The 21237-nt window shown below is 44.4% G+C and overlaps 1 protein-coding gene across 1 annotated transcript in view; it reads right to left on the reverse strand.

The window, feature by feature from the left end:
- Positions 1-2112: 2112 nt before the first annotated feature.
- Positions 2113-21237, reverse strand: part of HS6ST1 (heparan sulfate 6-O-sulfotransferase 1) — a gene marked incomplete at its 5' end in the record, with an annotated part of 260713 nt that continues 241588 nt past the window's right edge. Inside the window, 1 exon segment of the mRNA XM_025209084.1 lies at positions 2113-9054. Coding sequence (XP_025064869.1) covers positions 8346-9054 — 709 coding nt within the window.

Genomic DNA, 21237 nt, shown 5'->3' on the forward strand with positions numbered 1-21237 from the left:
CAGTGACCTGAGGGCTCTCCGAGCAATTTTTTGTGCAATGAGCTGTCTCCGTATGTGGATGTGTAGAAACCAACTGGTACTTCCCTATTGATGAAGGTTGGAATTCTCTAGGAACAAGAGACAGCATGCTCTGAAATACCAGCATGACCACCTTTCCAAAAGCCTTGATGGCCAAAACACTAGGGTTTGTTTAACTTTTTCTCTGTGCCATAAAAGTTTGCTTTTGATAGAGGATACCCCAGTGGATTGTTTCCTTCCTGATGTGCACAGGTAAATAGACTTTATTGCTTGATATCCTGGGGCTGCAGATGGTACCTGCAACATGTCTGAATACTGAGCAGGCTTTTCAAAGCACTCCGGAGGTGACTAGTACTTAGAAAGGGATGCGGGAAACAGTTTTGTTATTCTAAGGTAAATAACATTAGAAGATAAAAAGTTCAATTTCCTGGGAACTTTTCTGCATTGATTGCACTGTTCCCAATTGTAACATTGTGCTTGAGCTGCATGAAGATTAGGAATGCTGGAGACTGCTGTTTTCAGCAGCCATTTATTTATTAGACAAAGGTGAAGGGTTAAATTTAATCTTCTCCAGACAGGAAACTGTGGGACCTTGTGGTTAGAGCATGGACTGCTGACTCCCGTGATCTGGATTCTAAGCTTCTCTCTGCAGTGGATTCACCATCTGACCTTCAGTTAACTATTTAGCACCTCCATACCTTTTCAATAACACTGCCACATCACTACCTAGCTGGTTATGTCAGCAGTGTCTGCAAATGGTAACCATTTAAAAAGGTGTAAGCTTGGGTTTCTAGACCTTTTAAATGGGAACTGTTGCTGTGCTGACTTCCTGGCTCCATGGATCTGATTGTCATCTCATTTATGTAGATTGAATTCCATTGATACCAATGCACATGCATTGAGGCTGCTCTGTGCTGTAATTACAGGCAGTCCTTGACTTCAAACAATATAAGTTGTTTTGCACTTACAACGTTTATAAATTGACACCCTATTTCAACTTCCTCATGTCAGTTTCGACTTTACAATGCTCGATCTGATGCAATGCCACACCAGCGAACAAGTTTGCTGCATTGCCCATCTCCCTGGAGAACATCTGTCCAAACTTCCTTGGACACTTTATTTAAGGAAGCAGACAAGACTCCAGAAAAACCTGCAGCCAAAACTCCTGAGAAGACTCCAGCCAAGAACCCTTCAAAAAGTCAAGCAAAGTCACCTCAAAGAAGTCCTTCCAAATCAATATGATTGCTATTTACAATATAAATACATTAATGTAGCTATATTACTCATCTATACTTGATTGAGTACAAAATGCTAGGTTATTTTTACTGAAAATAGGGTATTGGGCCTGGGTTCAGGAACCAATCCCCCATTTATAACATTGTTTCCTATGGGAAAATCGGTTCCGAGTTACAACATTTCGACTTAAGATGCAATTTTCAGGAACCAGTTGTGTCAGAAGTCTGAGGACTGCCTGTACAGTGCTCAAGGTTGTGGAATGGTCTTGTGTATAACATGAGCATTTCCTCACTGCTTACCCCCAACTCTACAGCTGGTTTCTCAATACACCAAAAAAATAACTGCAGTACTATTTAATACAACTTAATATTTCCCCCCCTGGATGGGTAAGAAGCCTTAGAACAAAGTTTGGTTCAAATACTTTTGAATGTAAGATAATTCACTTCCCCTGAATATCCTACAATATTTGCATAACATGCATTGTTTTCTTTAACATTCCTGCCTATATGCTTATATCACTAGAAGAGGTGTAGACAGCAAAAAGCAGAGTGATGACAATGAGAGTTAAATATAATTAAAATAGATGAATGATATAGTGGCAGGATTTTTGGTTTTGGCATTGGCCTGGTATTAACTAAGAACAAATGGATTGAGCTGCTTCTGCTGGAATAATTGTTACTGCAAGTTCTGTGCACCAAAAATCTGAAACCAAGTCCTCTTCAGCAGCCCTGCTTGCAGCTTTACCTTCATGTAATATAGCATAGCCAGACATATCAGATAGTTGAAACAGCAGCCAGGTCACTGGAGAATACTGACTCCAAAGGGCCAACACAAGGATAACACACACACGCTAGAGGCTCAGCTTTAGGGTTTATTTCATCTGCTAACATTCATTCTTGATCTAGACAGAAACAATTAGATGATTATTTTTTTTAATTACTTGTTGTTGCTGTGGGAAAAATAAAACCAAAAAAGCAAACCTCCTCCTTAACACTTCTTTTCATAAGATGCTATAAATAAATATATAAAGCTTGTAGGTGTTACTTGGCTCAAGTTAAACAGGGTTTTTTTTAGTTTGTGAAATGAAAAGTGCAAACTAGACACATTCAGCCCAATGGAAACATTTTGCGTGGATGATCTCAGACACAATCACTTTCAAAGAAGCTGAATCTGTGTGATCTACAATGGCAAAGGGGGTGGGGAGGAGTGGGACACTGCTTTTTCTCTATTTTACCCTCAGTCACAACCTGAAAGGGATAAGAACTGAGTTCCTTGATAGGTAAAGCCTACAAGAAAAGGGGAGGAAATGAATGCCCTGCCTTCATCTAGCCTTTATCTCTCCTGTGCTCCTTATACAGTGGCATAGAAAGACAGGAGAACATGAGCAAAACTCCAGACAAGAGCAAATGACTACACAACATCACATCTGACTGCTACCCTTGAGATTGCTGGTAAAGCCTGCGGCTGCTGTTCCTAGCAGGCTATGCACATAGGGGGACTTCACACCGAGAGAGAGTTTGTTTCAAAAAGAAAAAAACCCCCAAGCACTTAAAAATTAAGAGGGGCAACAAAAATAAGTTAAATCATATTCCAATATGTACAAAACAAAATCATGTTCAGGAAAGCATTTGAATATAAAATTATTAATTACAGCACAGCACTCTCCCTCCTGGCTATAGAAGGGATGCTGGGGAAGAAGGGAGGGAGGAGAGTGCAAGGGGCTTGAGGGAAGAACAAGGCTCGTTTGCAAATCATGCATGGATGACCAAAAATTGTTCTAAAACCCACTGCCTGTTGGGTGGGTAAAGCCCCCTGTGACATCCAAGTGCTTATCAGGACCACATTCACCTTGGTGGTTTCAGCAAGCAGCCACAGATAACTCTGGTTGCATGTGTGAAGCCTGCCAGTCATTGATTTGAGTGAGCTGTGCTTTAGTGGCCTGGTTCTGCTGGCGAACCCCACGTCTGCTCCCGCTACTGCAATGTGCCACTGCCCTGCCTCTGCATAGTACGGTGAAGTTAAAAGCAAGAATCAAAGATAGCCCAGCAGTACCGTTACTTGAATCCAGCAGATTCCATGGGTTGCACCCTCCTTTAAAAGATGCCATTTCCCAAACCCACGTGCAGATCACTGCAGTGATATCTGCTACCTTCAGATACTTCCAGGGAGGCTGGATGCCTCAAAGCTTTGTGAAGGGGTGAGGTAGGCTTTAAATGCTAAGTCACAAATCCAGGGCACACCCTTCTCAGTGGTATCTGCATCTCAGTCCATTTGCTAATAGAGTAATATCCATGTCACCACTGGCAACCTTGCTTATTGCCTTGCCCTGTGATCCCAGCAGAGCAGCAAGGTGAAGAGCTGGAGCAACCTGGCAACCAAACTGCGTGTCACAGGAGGGCATCCCTGCAAGACAGACTTGAAACATGTGTTGGAGGCCTTTGCTGCCTGCACCATTCCTGTTGTGTAGGCCACGAAGGGACTGCAATGTGCAGGGTCACCCATCTGAATCACGTGAAGACATGAATTGACTCCAAGGTGCCTTTGGACAGGAATCCTGTGACAGACAGGAGACCAGGCCTAGTGATATTTAACTCACAACTATCTTCTGTTGTCAGACTCACCTCCATAACACTACTTCCTATTCCAGGCGGGAAGTTAGCATCCTTTCCATGATTTTGCATATCAAGAAATGGGGACAGTAAGAGGTGGTATCTGGTTGCTTATGCTGAAGAAAATAACTGCTCAGACAACTGCCAGCCGATCAGGCTTTGACGTTAGCTACTGGAAGGTGGTTTGGGTAACTCCACCCTTCAAATGGGAAATTATACCTCTTGGGTGGGAGCATTTACAGATGTACAAATGTAAACAACCTGAAATGCAAGGCAGTGAAGAATCAGGCCCTGTTTTTTCACTGGGTGTCACCCCATGTGGATACCTTATGCAGTTGCTCACACCAATGTAATTGCTTTCATAACCCCCCACAAACACTTCATAACTCCTCCCTTCCACCCCCAGGAGTGAAGCCCTAACTAGAAGATCCTTGTAATTGTGGTAGAAAGACAATAAATATATCAATGGCAATTGCTGAACTGCATTGGGACATAATTCATCCACCTTTGAATTCAGCGGTAGCCTTTCCACCGAGTTTGATAAGGCCTTTGTTGGAATCTTGAAATTGTCTTCACTACCTCTGTAGCTCACCTACCCCGACTGCTGCGATGACATATTTCTATGCCTGATGAATAAACATCATATGTAGGAAGCTTGAAATGTATAGGAAGTTCAGAGAGTGGCAGGGGAGATGTATTAGAAGGGGGAGGGGGCACATATTTAACAAGAACAAGATATCTGGCCAATAATTTCTCTGGAGTTTCTTAAAGCCGCTGTTGTCTATTCATTTTAAACTACACATACATTTTTCATGTTATTGTAGCATCAAATAATCTGCTCCTAAAAAAAAGGTGTACCACTCCAAATCGTAGTACATATAAATCACAATAAACTACATTCACATTATGTTAAAGAAATTCCCTTAAACCCACTAAAAGCAAGAAAATTATCGTCAGGGCAATAATTGTGTCCTGCAGCCCCCTCCCTGGCACCCAGCATCTGCAGTAAATTAGGGTATAGTCTATAGCCAATAGCTTGGCATAGCAGGCTGGGTGAAGTCACAACTCTTCATTTCCTTTATTCAGACTTAATATTTATTTTTTTAGTGCTTGGAATTGGTTCTCCCACACTATGCCTCTTTGTAGAGAGCACATATTGTTATCCCCAATGTACAGATGAAGAAGCTGAGGCAGATTGGGGGATTGGTTAGAACCAGGACTTGAACACAGACATTTCTGGCTCCCAGTGCCAAGCTAAGACCACTAGAAATCTCATCTTCTTTGTGGGTTTAAAGTGAAACCATTAACAATACTCTGTAGTTTCAATAGTTTGTTATTGTAAAGAAAAGGTTGGAAAGAGTCTACTATTGATGTGCTCCTGGGATCAGAGGCTCCCCCTGATTGAGAACCTGTAGACAGATCCGAGAGCTCAGCTGGTTACTAAGGGCCTGTAATAAAGAACTTAAGAGAGCCCTGGGCCAAGTTCTGCTGTCAGCCTTGGTGGCACGACCCCATTCATTTGTCAACCTTTTGTCAATGAAAGCAGAACTAGGCCCTCAGTACAGAACTGCTTTTGAAACTCAGTACTAGTGTATATGGTACCGCCTGAGCATTCACAGCATGCTTGCTTCTGGAGCTGTTCTGATGTGCGCTTTGAATACGGATTAGCTGTAGTAACCATTTGTGCATTATAGATCCATAACACTGAATGCACAGTGAAAAGCCTTTGGGTAAAGTTTAATACTGTGCATATGCTTTTTATATCTCGTGTTTGGGTCTGTGGATAAACAGCCTGTAAAACTGCATTTTTAAAAAAATAAATGTTTTCTTTAGTTACAGCAACACACTGGGAATGAGCAACGTTATTACTCCCAGGTCTGGGAATTCAGAGATGAAGTGTGGTTGTAACACCCCCAGCCCCAAAGCAACAACTGAAGAGCACTCCCTTTTGCTTCCCAGCTTTCAGCGTGTAGCAAATGTTCTTGGCCAAGTTACACACCTTGGGGAACAGGAGCCAGGTCTTAATGGAAGCACCAATAGACCCATAACGAGGACAGCACTGGCAGGTAGCGATTAACAGCCTGGTTCAGAAAAGGCCTGAACTCTTTGCTCTACTGACAGTTAAGCACATGCTCAGAAGCTCTGGTGATCTCAGCTGGAAGGGCCTGATCCAAAACCTACTGAACTCAGTGGAAAGGCTCCCAGTGACTTCAGCAGGCTTTGGCTCAGACAAAACTTGGACTGCAAGTCAATACAAAGTGCTGCCCAGGTTTCTGGTCCACATGCTTCCTACCATCTCCATTGTGTTTGGAGAAAAACATCTACCAAAGCACCAGGGTATATGAGAGGAAACCAGATAGTCCCTGCAGTTCAGGCAGCCCCCTCTTCTGCAAAACTCAATTTGATTTCTGGAGCGCTGGTAGCAGGGCACAGAGGCAGAGAGAGAATTAAAATACAACACGAGTGACACTTCAGTGCGCTCCTGTGAGGAGAAAGAGCCACTCTGTAAAAATGACAGGCTGGAGCTGAATACATCAAGCTCTCTGCCTTCCCACCTGTGATTTCAGAGCCATATCTGATCTGCAGTTAACGCAGTCTTTGAAAATCAAACTGTCTTCTATTTGATTTGTACTTCACCCTAAACAAGAGCTGGTTTGGGTCTTGGAGCAAAGTAATAATGGGTGATGCATGAAGCAGACAAAACTTGCTTCATTTCCATGTTTCAGACAAAACCCAGAAGTGCTTAGAATAACAACAAACCAGATCATAGCCGAAAGAGCTGGGGATGGGGCACTAAAAAGGCCCTGGCTCGTCTCTGAATTGAAGTTTACACGAAAAGCTGGTGCAGCTGAGCCCACACTGGAGAATGTCATTTTGTGACACCCTAAAAAAGCACGTGAAGAAGAATGGCCCTGGCCGAAGCAGGGCCTGGGACTGAAAACTGTTATTGATGATCTCCCATTCCAGTTTGAGGAGTGCAGCTTGTTCATTTAGCATAAGGTTTAGAGAGAAAGCACCCTGCCAAAGGACCATGTGCACTGCTAAGCAATTCATTTGGAGCAATGGCAAGAAATCACAGAGCCCTGGCACAGAGCCCTGTCCTGCCCCCAGCAAAATCAGCAAAACTTTGCCCACTGACCTCCCTGGAAGCAGGATATCACCAATGGGTTTTTTTTAATAACATTTTGAAACTGTGGCCACAGGTAAGTAAATGGGTGCACTGTAATTAAGATTTGTTTTTCACACCAATGTTAAAAGCACCCCTCAGCCATATTGCCACTGACAACCAAGTGCTTGTGCACAGAAGTGGTTAGTTAACTCTGTTAGTCTGAAGTCAGGCAGAAGGCAGGGCAGCATATTAGACTAACCAGTTCAGAGCGGCATGAGCATTTGTAGGCATTAACCTACTTGTTACAAACATCTGATAAAGTAGCTTGCTTCTCCCAACCAGTTAGTCTCTAAGGTGCTGAGGTGCACCCTCCCCTACCTTCCAGCTGAGTACTCATGGGAACTTCTTCCTGCTGTGGGGATGGGAGGGAGTGATGCTGCCTACTTTCTTAGCTCGACTTGTTTCACATCGAAGAAAAGGATTTTCACGTGGTATTGACAAAGTCCATGGATTAAACGCACGTACTGCACATGTGTGGGGATGAGAAGGTTGTATCTGGGTGCATGTTTCTCTCTACAAGGAATGTGGTGAGATTTTTTTCTTGCATTGGAGACTGTTTGAAGCAAACGTGGAGGATGTTTGTGAATGAATTCCCTAAATGTTGTTACTATGGTAAAGTGATGTTGAGAAGTGTGAGACCAGTGCAATGCATCCAAACCGCTGTGCTAAGTGTATATCCTAGGCCAGAGAAAGTTTGTTTTAATGTTTCTCATCCTCTGCTGTCCTTGTTTTCATTATGCTCCATTTTCCTGGCAGTGGCTGCCATCTGAATCCGAGCAGCTGCCCCTGTGGTGAAATCATAGCCCGACCGCATAGCACACAATCAACTTCACCATTACTCTGACTTGAAGAAAACAAAACAATTTCCCCTCCTCCACCCTCCAAAAAAACCACAAAAGAAAAACCCTCATTTTGTTGTTTTGTTTTAAAATTACACAGATGTCTTTGTACTGAGGGGAAACACGGGGAAGTGGGGGAATCCTACATCTGTCATCTATTCTTTTTTAATTTGGGAGGATAAGAAACATTACATTGTATTTCGCCTCCAAAGCGGGTAGCTGCATGTGCGCATTTCTAAGTCTGAGTTATAATGTTGACCTTTTTATTTTTTATGTATTTATTTATTTTTTTAAGAATCTCAATGGTCTTGTAAGAAACAGTAAAAAGACCCTTTGTTCAAAGAAGCATTCTACCTTCTGTTTTACAGGCTCACTTAAATAAAAGACTTTTTTGTGTTGGTTTTTGTATTTTTACTTCCACGATCTTTTGTAATGGAAACCCTAGAATCTCATCAGTACAAAAGTCTGCCTATGCTACCACTTCTCTATAATATGGCTCATGTAGTCCTCAGTGGGCAAGCGTCCTTGCTCTTCTGTCTCTTCCTTGGGAAGTGCTTCATTGGATCGGTGAAGAAGCCTCTCTTCCCGATTCTTTATCCTTTGCTCCATCCTCTCCAGCTGCCGTTTATACTGATAGCGCTGTTGGAAGAGGTCCTTTGCATAGTCATAGAGCTGCATGTCCAAGTCATTAAGCTCCTCAATCCTCCGGATGGTGTTGTTGTCCACCTCCACCCCACCTGCCCTTGTGCTGTTGTACTGCATGAAGGGCCTGATGAATTTCAGATTAAAAGTTCTCTCAAACAGGTACTGAGTCTTCCTCTGGAACTCTGTCAGGCCAAAAAAAGCCATGTCTTTAAGGTTCTTCTTTGCACTCTCTAACAGGATCTGTGCTCGCTTGTTCTCAGGGATAAAAGACATGTTGTAGCAGCCCACCAAGCTCAAGTCAGCCAACATCCTCACCTGGCGGTTGTTGGCCAAGTTATACGGGCAATCCATGAACTCCTGCAGCGTACACCCTGACCAGTCCGTGCCTTCATAGCATGATGGCAGCTCTTCAGGGGTCGGTGTCCGACCATCACACATGTGCAAGGAAGTCTTCCACGTAGCTCCTCGCTGGACGTGTCGCCATTCGCTGAGGTAACGGGACACAGGGTCTCTCAGCAGTGTGATGTAGTAAAATTTTCTAGAGGAAGAAGAAGAAGAAGAAATAAATACTCGGCATGCAACAAACACAGTCACCTAGCAAGTAAGGCCTAGGACACACATCAAAGAGGACAGCAAGTTAGCAACTCAGCATTTGTTTCATTTACTGCTGATTATTTTCTTCTTAGAATCTGTAATGTGAGGTAATTTAAGCCACACTGGGGCTATATGTCTCTCCCTGGTACTCATTCGTTTCCATTTCAGGCATGCCAAGTCATAACTCACTGTCTCTCTGGGATATCGCTTTCCAGCAACAGAATGCCATGTCGAAACGGATCATCAGAATTCAACTGATCTGCCAACTTTATGGAGCGGCTTTGGCTTTTGGGGTTGACTGGCCTTTCACACGACCGTGCACCTGCAGTCAGCTAGGACTTGTTCTGTGCCACTGGCCAAGAGCAGGTCTATTTATAAGCAGACCCTATCACTTTCAGTTTGTACACCTGTTGAGTGGGTAGCCTATCACTCCTTTGATCTTGCGACCAAACTGGAACACAGGTGTCCACATCGAGAAGTGAGGCACAGCCCAGAAACCTCCTTTAAAATAGACCGGGGAGGAAGCTGGAGAGTGAGTCTACCAGCCGTGAGCAGCAGCTCAGTCTCACTGGTGCCAATCCATACAAATTCATGCAAAACCTAACCAAAATCCAGTATTCAAAACACAGCATAAGTGGGTTCAGAGGTAAGACAATCAAGAGCAATAAAAAAGTCTATGCTCTGAGCACACTGTAGTGCAATAATGTAAAAACTGGCAGCCTAAACCATGTGTGCTGCATCTGTGGTGAGCAGAGAATCACTGAAGCCTCAGGCCATGGTGTGCTTGGTTACCCAAAGGCTTTGTGACTCAGATGAGAAAGGTGAAGCCCAGGGGTGCTCAACCCCCAGCCTGCAGACCAGCTCCAGCTCTCAGCACCTTGTCATCCAGCCTCGAGGGCTCCCCATGGGTTTGTGGGGAACCCCATGGGCTGTGGCCCTACATGCTAGGCTGGGCACACAGGGTAACATGGGGCCTGATCCCAGTGTGCAAGAGCAGTGTTGGGCCCCCGGAGCCCATTCCCCGCATGTGGAGGCAGTGTGGGGCCCTAGGGCCACATAACTGCACACAGGGCCAGGGAGAGGCAATGTGGGGTTCCTGGTGCCTGATCGCTGCACACAGGCCTGGGCAGAGGTGTCCTGGGGCCCCAGAGCCTGATCCCCAAATGTGGGATCAAGCAGAGATGGAACGAGGCCCAATCCTGGTGTGTGTGGGGGGACTAGCCTCATACCCCTCATTTGGCCTACAGCCAAAAGGTTGAGCACCACTGGTATAGCCTAATACCAGTTCTGTTTAACTGGGCCTTGACCTAAGGCTCACTGGAGTCAATTTTCATGACGTTAATTGGTCACAGGATCAGTACTTTGGGATAAATAAATGGCCTTTTAAGTCACTTAAGTAGATAGGATCCACTGATGTGCTCCAGGCCCCTCAGCCTAGATGATATCTTCTCATCTCAGCAGGGCCGCTAGAGACTTCATTGGCACAAAGCACCAATTGGGGTTACTTGGGGTCCTGCCCTTCGAGAAGGGTTCAGCGCGAGTACAGGACCAGAACTGTTTCCTTCTGAGCTGACATCGGCAGAACGTGGCTCTGTGCTGCTGCAGGGTTAGGGCAACAAGAAATACATGTGATGTGCCCTGCAGGGGGTTCTGGGGGATTTTAGAGAAAATAAAAATGCAGATTCAAAAAAACCCTCTGTTCTGGCTAATATTAGCACACCCCATATTTTCCTAATGCCTTACATACTGTTGTTTCCTTGCAGTCACCTATTTCAGTGCAGAAGCTTGAGTGATTTAATTTAAAGAAAATGCATCAAAACTAGTGCCCAGGAAATCTAATTTGAAGGAACACTTCCCTTTCCACTTGACTACTAATTCACCAATGGCCTGATCCCAAACCCCAAGCACTCAGCATGGGTCTTTCCACCAACTTCACCATATGCTGGGCGAGACCGACTGCTCTTTCACCTTCAGTTTTCACAAGCAGAGCTGGTACGGATGACAATTGTGGTTCACGTAAGAATGTCTGGCTCTCACCATGCCAGAAACACAGTGCTGTCTAGTAAAATAACACTTGTAGAATGATAGGGAAAAAACCTCACTTAAGTTTCTTTTTCTTTCATTTACATTGCAGCCCATAATAATGATTCATCTCCCTGACTGGATGCAGCTATGATTTATATAAACAGCGCTAAGAAACCTCTAACAGATGAGGATAAAATATGACAGTGGAAGGAGCAGGAAAGCAGTGATGGATGCCAGATGTTCAAGCAACAGACACTGATGCTAAACATTGCTGACTTTTTTTTTGACTTGTGAACTGTGGTGGACTTTTTAAAATGTTATGTCCACCAATGGAATCTGAAGGTTGCAGTTTTTCCTGAAGCAGTTTTAAAACTATATATTATTATGTGGAGTATGATAGTGCCCAGAGGTTCAGATTGTGACGGGGATCCATTTCTAGGTACTGTACAAAGACAAGGTATGAGATGGTTCCTTCCCTGAAGAGGGTGCAGTCAAAGGTGATAAGGGTAGGAAAAAGGCAACATTAAAGATCTTTATGTTACAGATAGGGAACTGATGCCTGGTAGCTTGGATAGTCACACAGGGAGTCTGGGGCAGAGCAAAGTCCTGATCATAGAATCACAGAAGTAGGGTCGGAAGGGACCTTGTAGATCTTCAAGTCCGACCTCCTGCCTGGGCAGGAGGAAAACTGGGCTCAAATGACCCCAGCCAGGTAGGCATCAAGTCTCTTCTTAAAGACCACTTCCCTTGGAAGTTGGTTCCAGATCCTAGCCACCCTAACTGTGAAGTAGTTCTTACGGATGTCTAATCTAAACCTACTCTCCAACAAGTTGTGGCCGTTATTCGTTGTTATCCCGGGGGGCGCTAGGGGAAACAAGGCTGAACAGGTTCAGATCCTGTAGCCTCTCATTGTAGGGTCTGCCCTGCTGTTCCTGGATCATGCGGGTGGCCCTCCTCTGGACCCTCTCAATGTTGTCCACATCCCTCTTGAAGCGCAGCACCCAGAACTGGACACAGTACTCCAGCTGTGGCCTGACCAGTGTCGTGTACAGGGGGAGGATCACCTCCTTGGCCCTGCTTGAGATGCACCTGTGGATGCACGATAGGGTCCAGTTAGCTCTGCCGACCGAGACCTCGCATTGTCGGCCCATGTTCATCTTGGAGTCAATGATGACTCCAAGATCCCTTTCTGCCTCCGTGCTCTCAAGAAGGGAGTTTCCCATCTTATAAGTGTGCTGCTGGTTACTACTGCCCAAGTGCAGCACCCTGCACTTGTCTGTACTGAAACGCATCCTGTTTTTGTTAGCCCACCCCTGCAACCTATCCAGGTCTTGCTGCAGTCTTTGCCTCCCTGCTAACGTGCCCACCTCACCCCAAATTTTGGTATCATCAGCAAATTTAAACAGGTTGCTTTTCACCCCATCGTCCAAATCACTGATAAAGAAATTGAACAGTGCGGGCCCAAGGACCGAGCCCTGGGGGACTTCACTGCCCACTTCCCCCCAGGTCGAATATGACCCATCCACCACCACCCTCTGAGTACGACCCTTCAGCCAATTTGCAATCCATCTGACTGTGTAGGCATCAATGCCACAGTCGCCCAGTTTTTTAATGAGGATGGGGTGGTCAACAGTGATGTCTGCCCCAGTACCTTAACCACAAGACCAACCCTCCTGCAATGTAAAAGTCAGTCAGTAAACAGACGTAGAATATGCAGCAAACACATCGCAGGTACACCCCTTCGAAGCAATGCTGATGTTCCACGACTAGAACAAAAAAAGCTGGCATTTCAGCATGCTTCACTGCTTGATGGCGCAGAACAGGGCAATCTAACTCCCCAGGGCAATCTAACACAAGAGAAAGGATTAAAAACAAGCATACCTTTCTCTGTATCATGACTGCAAACATGCAAACTCATGACTACAAACAAGCATACCTTTCTCCATCTCATGACTGCAAAAGCATTTGAGATGTAATATTAGCAAATATTTTACAAAAAGCTTTTGCTTTCTAAGGCTGCATTTAGTATATGGCAGGTGCAGGAAACAAAAATATGTGGAACACCTATGAGGGGTGCTTCCTAACACCATCTAAGAGAAAAGAAGCAACTACTTCAGCTCAAGGAGGGGAAGCTGGCTGGTAAGTGTGGAAACATGATAGATCGGAGAATTATAAGTACATATCGACATTTTCAAGTACTTATTTCCTATTATTAAGGAACCTGCATAAATCACTTAAATTGCAAAAAGGGCCAAGGACCTGTTTTCCCATTGGTTCCAATGGCCGCTGCGGGGTTTCAGCTACTCTGAAAATTAGGTATCTAAATATGCACACAGATACCTAAATTTAGACCCACAAGAGTTTGAAAACTGACTGAATGTGCCTGAAATTATGCACCCAAATCTACACTTAACAATTTAAACAAGTGGCCTGATGTTCAGAAGCAGAGAGTACAGTCAGCTCTTGATAAAATCAATGAAGTGACCCCCAGTGGACTAGAGGGGGCTCATGTAAAGAGAAGAGCAATGGATTTAAGTGCCTAACTCAAAAGTACACAGATGGAACGCTTTGGCCAAAGATATTCCATTCTTAAATATGATATTTTAGGATTATAAAAAAGAACGAACCCTGTAGCTGCACTGTACTAGCCTTTATCAAGCCTAGCAAGCTTTAGCAAGCTAGCTCTGCATAAGAAAGTCAGGGCAGGGCCCTTGTTTCAGTGTGGTTGAAAACAGGCAATGCCACCTGTCAGCAGCAGTTTGAAATGTATGAGTCAACACATGACTAGTAATTTCTCTTTTGTCATCAGAGATAAAATAAGGCCCTAAAATACATGCAGCTGGGAAGCACCCCTTACTTTCAGCATTGTATCCTAAACAGCTACTTGAGTACTACTACAGGCTCATTTTCGAACTGTGGTCTTCTCCCAACCCAGATGGTTCCACTCAACACTGTCTCATAAAACATGATTTCATTTTGGTGGTGCAAATCCAGCTCTTGCTGACCTTCCTGAAGCTAACAACCAAAGTAAGAAAATGGAACAAATACATACCTCCTTTCTACTTCTGCCCAGGTAGAATGCAGTGCACTGAAGACCTCCCTTTCTTATGTCCTTCAAGGGTCACAGGACCCTAGAGTGCTAGAGTCACAGTTGCATGTCTCCTTTCTCCTCTGCTTCTGGCTAGGCCTAACTCCCCAGGGCAATCTAACTTCAGCACTACTTTGGCCTGATCTGTGCACAAGCTGTGCTACTGAGTAATGAGAAAAGAGGCACTGACAATGGGTTTAGGAAAGCAAAATAGATTTGCAGTGTTTTAACCATTTTTCTTTTCTCAAACTGCACTGTCAGACAAGACGGATGACCTTGTCATTCAAATGCTGAACCAAGGAGAGGACACTTGGCTTTAAGTCCCGCTCTAGTATAGACTTCTTGGGCAAGCCTGTCCTGTCTTTCATGAGTGTAGTAGGGACAGAGCTTTCTTTGATCATGTTCTTCAGGGCTGCAGTGCACTCTTACTATGGGTACAGGTAATGGAGCTGACCTCAGCAGGGACCTCCATGTGCCACTATCATACAAATAAGAAGAATCAACTAATTCCTTGGTCTGGTCTTTGCAAGTTTCTCATTAATGGAAAGTGAAAACCCTCTCTGATTACGACACATTTCTTGCTATTTATCAGCCACTAGGACTTGCTGCAACTGAGGAATCGCTTCTACGGGGGATCCTAGGTCTTTTTCTTCACTTTATTTTTATTCCCCATCCCCTTCAGTAACACCTCTTTCTTCTCACTGCTGGTTGTTAACAAGTGCTATATGCAGCTAATTTTATTTCAATCAAACATTTACATTGCCCTTCTTCAATGTAACCCTCTATTCACCATTGAAATGAACCATTTTCCACTCCTAGCTGAAAGCCCCTGGGTACTTTTTCTATTGGTTCTTCTTTTACATTCAGGAAGCCTCAGAGGAAATGGGCTGTGTGCTAAAATCAGACTCCTGCAAGGCCTCCTCATCTCCTTCAGCCGATCTCTGCCAAATAAACATCAAGGTAATGATAGGCGCTTCTACTCTTAAGTGCTTCATCTTGCTTTCCGGGAAAGGAAGCTGCTCAGGTCTACATCAACCAAGTAACCCCACTCTATCATGGCACCTGCCTTAAGGCTGCAACTTCTCCACTACTTTTAAAAAACAAAACAACACAAAACAAAGAACAGCTCTGTTCCACCTTGGCCCTATTGAGTCAATCAAAGAGAGAAGGGCCTGCCTGCTTACAGAACTGGAAGGGCTCTTTGAGTTCAATGAAATCCTACTGTAGTGTGGAAGTTGGGGCTCGGTACAAGGCACTTCTGTAAGCCAACTTCATGTGTTGTATATATCCTCACTTCAGCTAACGTCTTTTACGGTGGTTCCTCAATCCATAATGTTAATCAGTTCTTATTGTAAATGATATAAGACTAAACCAATCAGTAAGCCTGCCTCTCATCAGTCAAACAAAAAAGTACGTGAGCTAGAAACAAGTTTTGGCTGCCCTCCTGTTTACCTCGCAAAAAACCTCAAAAGCATTAATGGGTGGAGGAGGGGGAGGCACGTCTCAATCTCTACTGCACACGTTTAAACTTCCACCTCCCAAGGGCAATTAAGATGATAATTATGCAACTCTCATTCTCTATTTGCAAATTTAACTCCACTGAAAACAGACAGTCTCCCATAATGAACCATTCAGGCAATGAAGTTACAGTACTGCTAAGTGAAGGTAAGTGGTGGTGTTTCTGTCATGATGCCTAAGCTGAGAATGAGGCAGCAGGCAATTCAAACAGAGTGGACTCTTTAAGTGGTTTATACGTTTATTATAAGTTGATACCAGAGGTAACTTTTAAAAAATAATGATTTCAGCTGTATTCTGCCCTTCCCTGTAGAGTCATAATGGCACTGTCTGTTGTTGTGGAAAGCATTTAACTGAAGAACATGCTCCGTTTCGCCAATCAAAGCACTCGGTTCAATGAAAGTTCCTGAGTGCTTTATCATTTATTTAACAACATGAAATGGAATCTCTGCCCATCTATTTTAAAGCCATATCTTGGGATGGCTCCCTCACTCTCCAGCTCCACCTAGTTCAATTTGTACTTTTTCTTTTACAATCAGACTTCTTGTATAACATGGTCCCTCTGTTAGAGACTGTAATTTAATATATGTATAATGATGACTTCCTTTGGTAGCAAATAGGTCTGATTTTCCTTAGTCTATTTCCTCTCATATGGTGTTCATTTAGACTCTTCCTGCAGTTCACACACAATAAACTCCTCAGCCCTTTAAAGTCAGTCAAAGAACCATCCCCCTACCCGCCATGTTTAAATAAAGATTATAATACAAACCAACAAAGCCAGGAAATTCAGCAGTAAGGCCAATATTCTGTCCAAAGCTCATGTAAAATGCATACTTATAGCTTTATTATTTTTCCTGTAGTCCAGGATGTCTGCCTGGTAAGTGAATATATGCATTGGTAGCTGCATTCATTTTGCATGGCAGAATGTTTTGCCCGAGTATTGTACTCGTGGGTGTTTAATTTTTATAAGATGGCATTGTGCATGATGCCACATATTCAGAATCATCATGTATGCTCTGCTTATCCTGCAGGTCACTGACTCAGATGCTTCTTGCAGTCCCATTACACTGTACACAACAGTAGGTGCTCACGGGTGCACCAAAAGCCAGAAGTCTTTGGTGCCAATTAGAGTTGGGGGAAGCTGGAGGTGGAAAACAATGTTCTAATACCATAGTCATTTTTTCTTTCAAAATAAGGGAAGAAAACAAACTCTTAGGGCACTTTTACACATGCTCTGGGGGTGGGAGGGGCTTTAATTACAGCAGCTGCAAAAGCCACACTAAAGTGCTGCAGTATCTCGTGTATAAGTGTCCCTGCACTTAAAAATGGTGGTGGGGGCACTTGAACTAAAGCTTGTTCAACGAGCTTTAAAAATGGTGGCAGGGGCACTTGAATTAAGTGCAAGGACACTGATACATGAGACATGGGAGGCTGCTGGAGCACAGTCATTACCACAGGCCAGCAGACTTGATTAATCGAGTGTGCTCTAACATGCTGCAATTATAGCACGTCAGAGCAGTCTCCGCACTTGTGTACAGATACTGGTATGGACTAGCCCTGGGTTGAATGGCACTGTTTCAGGAGTGACTTTGAAGTTAGACATTCCATATTTTTCATACACAAAATTGTGAGGTAAAGGAAGAGGAATCCAGCCCTCTGCTTTCCAACTTATTCCCCACTTATAAAATGTGGAAAAGTCACCCCCTTGTTGAGTTTGTTTTTTTCACCAAAAGAGTCCATTCAAAACCTTGTTCTATCCATTCCTGCCTTAATTTTGTTCCAATGATTCCTAGCAGCCTCTTCCAGAAGGCTTCTCTCACTTCTGCTACCTTTACCATGCAGGCTAATGAGTCCCACCTGCCCGAGATGCAGCAGTCATGAGCTGGCAGCTCCCCATCACTTGGTAAGGAGGGCGAGCTGGGGGAGGATTCTGTTTCAGTGACTTTTTTCCAACCTACCGTTTCAATGCAATTTAAGAACAAGATTTTCCACCCCACCAAGTAACATTTTGAAATGTGAATTTGAGAGTCTGGGAAGGACCCTGGAGAACAGTAAGTGATTTAGTCACAGAACAGGTTCAGTGTACATAGTAGTTATGCAAGCCTCCCTCTTGCAACAAGCCCCTCTACCAGGGTGCTTCGTGCCTGACTTGAGTGGGATTATCCTGAGGTGGGAGAGACAGGACCAAATCTGAAAAGGTATTTAGGTGCCTTACTCCCACTGAGGGACACAATCTACAGCTTGAGATGCCTAGACCCAATATGGTGCTGCAAAAGCCCTACTGAGTAGCCATTTTAATTCCATAGGCACATGCTTGGTTAACCTGAAAGCTCATTAGGTATCTACAGTTCTGCCTCTGGCCATGGCCAGAACTGCAGCAGTTAGAGCAGCTCAGTACCTACTTCCTGCCTTAACCCAATCAGGATCTAGAAACTGGGCACTTTTCTGTCTGACTCCCCAGGGGGCCAAATTGGGTCTGCATGCCCTGAGGATGACTACAGCTAACGACATGCAGTTACAACTGCTTTCTTTTAAAGCAGAAGGAAAAGAGAAGGGGAGAGTGCCCAGCTCTTCTATATAACAGCCTAGTGGTTCAAGTGCTCTCACAGGAAATAGAAGACCTCAGCCTGAGGGATTCAAACTCACTTCTCCCATCTTCCATCAGGCTATAGAAGAGCTGTGCCAGGGCACTCTCCACCCCTCCTTATATTAACTCTGGGCAACTGTGCAACTTCTTCATGGAAGACTTATGGAGCCCAAGAAAGCCAATGTGTTTGGATATGCAGGTACAAGAAGGAACATCACATTGTATCCTCCTGATCAGCGCACTTTGCTGGAAAGGAGACTGCTGGGAGCAGGGGCCATAACCCAGGAGTCCTTCCTTTTGGACAAATGCCCTAACCATTAGGTTGTAGAGTCATTCTCCCTCTTTTGAATGCATATTCTCTCTGGCCCCATTAATCTTGCATTCATAACTGCGTAGTGGGTCAGCAGAAGAGATGAAAGATACATCCTGTCTGCAGTCTTGCAGTTAAGGCACTTTCCTAGGAGGTGAGAAAAGTGCATTTAAACCCAGGTTTCCCATTTCCACTGTGAGTACTCTAACCACTGGCAGGGGACAGCGACCTTTTAGGAGTGGCTGAAATAACAGACTAGGTTCCAACCTGGGCAGCGGCGTCCAACCCAGCCTCCACTGCTCCCCCATCCATGGCATTGCTGATTTGCTACTAATGTTCCAGCTTCATGGGCTGGACAGAATGGCTTGGTGGGCCAGATCTGGCCTTCAGGCTATAGGTTGCTGACTGCTGTGCTACAGGATTATGTAAAAGGATGGCATATGTCAGGAATCCTAACAGTAAGTCCTGTGAATCCTGATTTAGCCAGCTGGGATGTCAGGTTATCTAAATCTATACACTGCCTGATTGGCTAGGAAAAGTATGAGGCCTCTTATTTAGGGACTCCTATAGCAACTAACCAGAGGCTACTCAAAGTTTAATACCACCATGGTGCAGGTGTTCCAGTCCAATGGCTGAAACCCTGGTTAAAAGCAACAGGTCTGAGCTGGGGGTCAGAAGTCAGACATGGCTAAGATCTGAAACCAGAGGTCAGGAACTAGGGGTTCAGGTGGCAGTGGTGGTAGCAGCAGCAGCACTCTGGAGCATGAGCATTGAGCAGCTCAGTCAGATACCACAGATACACTTAAACAAGGATCCTGCTGCCATTCCCGAGCCAATCAAGTGGTATACAGGTACAACCAGCCTGACATACCGCAGCTGGCCAATCAGCCTGGCTGGGGCTTACTGCAAGAACTTCTGCCAACATAGGTACGCCCTCCCTCCCCCCATTTTAGAAGGGAAGTGCTTGCTCTGCTCAGTACTGTACTTTGAAAGAATAATTGTAGCTGCCTGCTGTCAGAAGCGAAGGATACCAGGCTCTGGCTACCCAGTGGACAGAGGTGCCTGACTTAGGCACCAAAGCTTAAGAGAGAGTATGGATTTCAGACATGCTTGTCCTCAGTGTTTCTCCGCAACGAACTGTAGGTGCACTGGCACTAGAGTGCTGAGCTCTCCCTTGGTATTGAGAACTTTGAAGCCCAACTCTGGGTTTGGGATGCCACACTGGGGCCAGGCACTTATAAGTTAGTCACTGTGATATTTAACTTATTCTTTACTAGAGCTAGTTTTTGGATCTGTCTCAGGCTGATGAACACCTATCAGGAGTATGAAGCTTTTCATCACTACTGACATGGGTCGCAACCTAACTTACTCTGAACAAAGGGGAATCTTTATGAGCTTTAAACAAGGTTAGATCAGACCCTGGTCTTCATCGTAGCTATTTTAGAAGGTGATGGGCTGAGTGGTGTGGTCTCTGGAAAAGTATCAGCTGTACAGCTGACGATGCACAGACAGACCCTGGGCTGTGACCTTGCATGCCACTACTCAGCCCACGTTTAGTTGCCATGGACATGTAAAACCCCCCTGATGAAACAAATTTAAAAATGGAAGAGCTGACTCAATTTTAACTATACTAGCAGGTGCAACAATATTATCTTAGCAGCTAGTAAGGGCAGAAATAGAACACCACTGGGTTTTAGAGGAGAAATGGATCTTAGATTATTTAGAGCTGATGTTGGAAACAGCTGTAGCTGCTTGTTAGTGTCAGTATCAATGACTTATATTTCCTTATTTTACAGGGAATGAAAAGCTGACATTTAATAGCAGGATATTTCAGTTGCATACAAACCCTGAAATAAGCAGCAATGTCTAATACCATATAAAAATTTAACTTCAGTTAAGCAATGTCCAGACAAAAGGAAGAACAGATGCCTACAGGTATTTTTCCCCACTGTGTGTTTCACAAAGTCTGGAGTGTTTTTAATGCACTGTGGTCCTAGCTGACAGCTCTTCATCACAATGTAAAAAGTCACTCTGGAGTGCCAGAGAGATGGCAGCATGTGTGTGCATGCACACAAACCACAACCCTTCTTTTTCACAAATGCTATGGAAAGTATAACAGATGCTGACAGGAGGAGGAAGAAGGCGAAACAGTACCTGCAGTTTATTGTTTAAAAGAAAAAAGAAATGAACTTTAAAAACATGTCTACACCAACCCAACCCACACCTCCTCTCTATGCTCCCATTTGAGTTTGGAAGGGATACACAGGCACAGTTCTGGCTTTGAACAAGGTTGCAAAGGCTGCTGTACAACTCAGGTTGCTTTCCTCAAGGGGCAGTAGCAGGGGGGAACTCCACATGGACCAGGCCAAATGAAACCTCTGGTTTTAACAGGCCAACAGCTGTGTTGCACTGGGCATCTGGTTGAACCAAAGGGAGGGAAAGGTTTGTAGGAGCTTGGAATAATCAGATGCTGATTTTAGAATTTGATAGTAGGAAAAATGTGTATCTGTATGTTTAGGTAAATGCCCAGAGTGAAAGATGCCTCTGGAGAAATAAACAGGGATTGACTATGTGGCACCTTTCACAATACCAGAGCTAGGGG

The sequence above is a fragment of the Alligator sinensis genome, unplaced genomic scaffold (genome assembly GCF_000455745.1).
Source record: "Alligator sinensis unplaced genomic scaffold, ASM45574v1 scaffold237_1, whole genome shotgun sequence".
NCBI lineage: Eukaryota > Metazoa > Chordata > Crocodylia > Alligatoridae > Alligator > Alligator sinensis.